The following is a 6,000-nucleotide window of genomic DNA, read 5'->3' as shown; positions in this document are numbered from 1 at the left end:
TTCACAAAAAATCACACTTTTTATTGTAGAATAGAGTCACAAGAAAGGTTATGAGGTGTTGAATGTGACATAGACAGAGTTGTTTTGCTTTTAAATTAACTGTCTTGAAAATGCACAAACTTCTCTAGAAAAGGGGTGATCAAAAGTCAATCCCTTTATTTCAATCAATTCTGCAGTATGGTCACCTCCAGATCTCGTGTCTCTCCAGCCCAAGATCATAGTCTTGTTAGAAATACCAAAATTGTCCACTGAATGTTGAAAACAGTTCGGTACATATATTGCAGATACAAAGGGTCTTGCATTAACATCTTCTATAAGCTGCTTACTGGAAGAGAACGGTCTAAACTTTGGGTTGTAAGAAGCAGCACAAGATCAAGAATTCTATGTACAGTCTTGTTCTTAAATTTTATCACAACAATGTTCTCAAAGCTTATATATACACACTTCATATATACTGTACAGTCCTAGAAAGGTAGCATTGCTTTTATTTGGAAGTGCTACATGGCCTAGGTTCTAACCTAGCTAGACTTTAGCCTTGTTTCTTTGTTCATCTGTTTCCCACACACCACAAATGGTCAGAGGTCAGAAAGCTGGTATCTCCTCACCATCCCATCTCTGCAGCATGTATAGATTTGTTTCTCCCATGTAGCTACCTAGAAGCGGGAAATGAAAATATTATTTAAAAAGAAAACCTCTTACATTATCATCCTCCTCATCTGCTTTTCTCACAAGCGCCTTAGTGCTTTTTCCTATGCAACCCCATATGGGTGGGGAAAAACTTCTTTCCTCTTAAATCCATCCTTAAAACACCCCTCTCCCATGAGGCCTACAAATCACAATAATTGGCCACTGGCAAGGTGAAAGACCAGCTGGAGCTGCTTGACAACTCACAATAAAAACATACCCATATTAGACAGGGACTTCTCCCTCCCGCCCAGCAACTGTTTGGATAGCATTCAGCACAATGGGGCCCTGATCCCTGACTGGAATCTCTATGAGCTACCACAATATAAATATATAGTGAATGGCCTTTAACCTCTCCCTTGACTGTTAGGACTTCAAGGTGATGCCAGAGATTCTTTGAAGGGTAATTGCCCCATGATGTTCACAAAGGATTACAATGGCATGATCATTAGGATATTCTGAAGAGGATCTGCTTGCATTGGTATCTCCGTGTTAACAATTGGAAATCCTACTGGTACCACAATGGACAGGGCAGTTTGCTACTGACAGAAGCTCATGTACTTCCCCAAATGCTATATTATAGTGGATTCTGAACTCAGCAAAGCTCTGAAGAGAAATGGGAACATTTGAATGTTTTTATTTTCTGAGATGGGAAGGAAAGAAATCAGCAGCCCTCGGAAAAAGTATTATCTCCTAAGCTAGCCATAGAACAACACTGGCTTAGCTGAAAATGCAGCAGTTTCCCTGAAGGAAAACTGGAGGAAGAGGGAAGACGACACATTAGTAAATGGTGGGTGGTCCTGTTGAAAAGCACTGTTGGGCATGTTTCTTGGTGTCCATTTTTCTTCAGATTTGCCATTATAAAGATGACTGTGTAACAGCACTTGGGGTCTATAATGTGACAGCTAAAAGCTTTATAGTCATTCAGCAACAACTTTTAGAAACAAGGTTTTTTGGGGGTTTTGAAATTGTTTCAAAGATGACCAATCAAACACACTCCATTTACAAGATGGGCTTTTCTGTCAGATCTGAGAGAGAAGATGGATTTCTTTTGCTCACGGATCACCACCAGTTAAAAGTCTGCAGGCCAAACTCTGCCCTCGGGTATGCTGGCCTACGCTGCCTTCAGTGGGGTATACTGTTGGAACGGATGGCAAGATATGACTTGCAATAGGACTGTCAATTAATTGCAGTTAACTCATGCGATTAACTCAAAAAAATTAATCGTGATTAAAAAAACTAATTGTGATTAATCAGAGTTTTAATCGCACTGTTAAACAACAGAATACCAATTGAAATTTATTAAATATTTTGGATGTTTTTATACATTTCCAAATTATTGATTTCAATTACAACACAGAGTACAAAATGTACACTGCTCACTTTATATTATTTTTGATTACAAATATTTGTACTGTAAAAATGATAAACAAAACCCAGTATTTTTCAAGTCACCTCATAGAAGTACTGTAATGCAATTTCTTTATCGTGAAAGTGCAACTTACAAATGTAGATTTTTTGTTACATAACTGCACTCAAAAAATAAAACAATGCAAAACTTTAGAGCCTACAAGTCTACTCAGTCCTACTTCTCGTTCAGCCAATCACTAAGACAAACTAGGGTCCTGTGGCACCTTTGAGACTAACAGAAGTATAGGGAGCATAAGCTTTCGTGGGTAAGAACCTCACTTCTTCAGATGCATCTGTAGAAGTGAGGTTCTTACCCACGAAAGCCTATGCTCCCTATACTTCTGTTAGTCTCAAAGGTGCCACAGGACCCTCTGTTGCTTTTTACAGATTCAGACGAACACGGCTACCCCTCTGATACTTAAGACAAACTAGTTTGTTTACATTTACAGGAGATAATGCTGCCTGCTCCTTATTTACAATGTCACCAGAAAGTGAGAACAGGTGTTCGCATGGAACTTTTGTAGCCAGCAATGCAAGGTGTTTAGGTGCTAGATGAGATAAACATTAATATGCCCCTTCATGCTTCGGCCACCATTCTAGAGGACATGCTTCCATTCTGATGACGCTCGTTAAAAAAAGAATGCATTAATTAAAATTGTGACTGAACTCCTTGCGGAAGAATTGTATGTTTCCGGCTCTATTTTACCTGCATTCTGCCATATATTTTATGTTATAGCAGTCTCAGATGATGACTCAGCACATGTTGTTCATTTTAAGAACACTTTCGCTGCAGATCTGATAAAATGCAAAGAAGGTACTGTTACGGAGTTCCCAGGCAATGCTTTGGAACTGCTCCCCACAAAGCCAGTTAGGACTTTGGAGAGCCTCCTCTTCCATAGAGCAGACTGTTTTTAGGGCAAGAAGCTTACACGGCTTTACCTTTTGGGTTTTTCCTGGGAGCATTTAGCATATGCCCCTCCGTGTGCTTCCCACAGCGAGTCCGCCCAGGCGGGGTTCTGGGGAAGCCAGAGGTCCTGTACGCACTCCTACTTCGCAGTCAGACGTGACTCTTAGCCAGCCAGTAAAACAGAGGTTTATTAGATGACAGGAACATGGTTTAAAACAGGGCTTGTTGGTTCAGCGAACGGGACCCCTTTGCCGGGTCAATTTTGGGGCCCAGCAAGCCAGATACCCCCGTCTGCCCTCACTCCTAGTCCCCAGCCAGCTCCAAACTGAAAAACCCCTCCAGCCCCTTCTTTCTGGCCTTTGTTTTTTTCCTGGGCCAGAAGGTTACCTGATCTTTTTGTTTTCAACACCTTTAGTTGGTACCTTGCAGAGGAGGGGCCCAGGCCATCAGCTGCTAGGAGACAGAGTGTTGGACATTTATGCACACTGGCCCTTTGCTCTGCAGCAACTATACACCCTTATCCCACCACCTAGATACTTAAGAACTGCATAGGGGAAACTGAGGCACCCACACAGTATTCAGAGAAAACATTAAGAACATTTCCAGTTCGTCACAGGTACCAATGCGAGATTTCTAAAGATGGCTACAGCACTCGACCCAAAGTTTAAGAATCTGAAGTGCCTTCCAAAATCTGAGAGGGTCGAGGTGTGGAGCATGCTTTCAGAAGTCTTAAAAGAGCAACACTCTGATGCGGAAACTTCAGAACCCAAATCACCAAAAAAGAAAATCAACCTTCTGCTGGTAGCATCTGACTCAGATGATGAAAATGAACATGTCGGTCTGCACTGCTTTGTATTGTTATCGAGCAGAACCCATCATCAGCACGGACACGTCCTCCGGAATGGTGGTTGAAGCATGAAGGAACATATGAATCTTTAGTGTATCTGGCATGTAAATATCTTGCGACGCTGGCTACAACAATGCCATGCAAACACCTGATCTCACTTTCAGGTGACACTCTGAAGAAGAAGCAGGCAGCATTACTGGTTTTTCTGAGCGACTGGCTGAACAAGAAGTAGGACTGAGTGGACTTGAAGGCTCTAAAGTTTGACATTGTTTTATTTTTGAATGCAGTTATTTTTTTGTACATAATTCTACATTTGTAAGTTCAACTTTCATGATAGAGATTGCACTACACTACTTGTAGTAGGTGAATTGAAATACTATTTCTTTTGTTTTTTACAGTGCAAATATCTGTAGTCAAAAATAAATATAAAGTGGGCACTGTACACTTTGTATTCTGTGTTGTAACTGAAATCAATATATTTGAAAATGGAGAAAAACATCCAAAAATATTTAAATAAATGGTAACCTATTATTGCTTAACAGTGCGATTAATTGAGCGATTAATTTTTTTAATCACTTGACAGCCCTGCTTTGCAACTGGAACCTGGTTACAAGGAGCGCTAAGCATCATCCTCAACACTGTGGCTGTACGGAGCTGGATCCTAACCTAGTGCCTCTCCCCCAGAGCTGTGTTGACTCAGCAGGGTTTATGGGAATAGAGTAGCAAAAACTTACTCTGATTTCTGAAATCAACAGATGTGATTCGGAATATGCACAGTGGGCAGCTCAGCTGGGTAAGAACTGTGCCATTTTTGCATTAGTCACTTTTCTAAATAGACACGCCTGAATGCTGAGGTAGGAGCCCCTGAGTTCTAATCAGAGCTCTCTCTGACAATGAACAAGTTACTTAACCTCTCTGCCTCAGTTCCCCATCTGAGGGGAGAAATTACGCTACTGTTCCTCAGACAGATGACATGAGGATTTGTTTGTGTAAAGTGTTATTATTCAAGTAAAAAAAGTAAATTTAAAAATTCACTTCTCAAAAAGGTGCCAGCTCTGCTGGTTGCCAAATCACCAGACAATGGCAGCCATTGCAGAGTGGCACCTTTATTCCCCCTCGCTGGTACTCAGGCCAATAGTAAGTAGACTTAGCCATTACCTTGTATACAGGGTCACAGTCTGCTTCTGTGAGGTCAATTACGTGATCAAGATCTTGCTGAATAATAAAGCAGGTTCCATCACCTAGATGAAAAACGAAACACATAAGGAACATAGAACTGCTTGCAAGATAAGACATTCTCACAACTACAAACTGATGCAGATTGGCATATACAGGAACCGTTTTCTATCAGAGCCCCATCATTGCTTTAAATCAGGGGTCGGCAAGCTTTCAGAAGTGGTGTGCCGAGTCTTCATTGATTCACTCAAATTAAAGTAATACATTTTAACGTTTTTAGAAGGTCTCTTTCTATAAGTCTATAATATATAACTAAACTACTGTTGTATGTAAAGTAAATAAGATTTTTTTTAAATGTTTAAGAAGCTTCATTTAAAATTAAATTAAAATGCAGAGCCTCCCGGACCGGTGGCTAGGACCCAGGCAGTGAGAGTGCCACTGAAAATCAGCTCCCGTGCCACCTTTGGCACGCATGCCATAGGTTGCCTACCCTTGCTTTAAATCATAAGAATGAAGAAGAACTGCACTTGTTACACAAAGCCAACAGAGTCCTTTGAATAGGGGTTGTGGGCTGGCAGTTTGGCCAGACAGACCCTCGGAAGATTGGGGTACCTCATGGAAGAGTTGTTTTGGGAGACCAATGGGGAATGATGACAGAAGAACATGAAATGTTAGGAAGTTAATGAAACACTGATTAACATTGTTCCCATTATGTCACTTGTCATCCATTTGCTGTGGACATGTTCTCTAAGGGTGTAATTTCCAGCTCGAGCAGATATGTCCATGGTAGCTCTGATCGAGCTAGTGCACTAAAAACAGAAGCGTAGCCATGGGGATGTGAACAGCGGGAGGGATTAGCCACCTGATTATGATCCCACCGCTCGCCCCCCTGCAGCTACACTCCTATTTCTAGTAAGCTAGTGCAGGTCTATCTCCTCGAGCTGGAAATTACGTCTCCAACTCCTGTGTACACGGA

At 41.4% G+C, this 6,000-nt stretch overlaps 1 protein-coding gene across 5 annotated transcripts in view; it reads right to left on the bottom strand.

The window, feature by feature from the left end:
• The window catches only part of PAAF1 (proteasomal ATPase associated factor 1), a 25,525-nt gene continuing 19,525 nt past the window's right edge, over positions 1 to 6,000 (bottom strand). For all 5 annotated transcript variants that reach the window (XR_006174497.2, XM_042850625.2, XM_005308514.5 and 2 more), the window contains 2 exons: positions 5,007 to 5,089; positions 1 to 653 (listed from right to left, as the gene is read on the bottom strand). Coding sequence is in view for 4 of the 5 variants with exons in the window: in XM_042850625.2 (XP_042706559.2) it covers positions 576 to 653; positions 5,007 to 5,089 (161 nt within the window). In the remaining variant the exon portion in view is untranslated. The remainder of the gene's footprint in view (positions 654 to 5,006; positions 5,090 to 6,000) is intronic.

Source organism: Chrysemys picta, chromosome 1 (genome assembly GCF_011386835.1).
Source record: "Chrysemys picta bellii isolate R12L10 chromosome 1, ASM1138683v2, whole genome shotgun sequence".
Classification (NCBI taxonomy): domain Eukaryota; kingdom Metazoa; phylum Chordata; order Testudines; family Emydidae; genus Chrysemys; species Chrysemys picta.
Note: the sequence above shows the minus strand (reverse complement) of the source record. Positions and strands in the feature narration are given on the sequence as shown.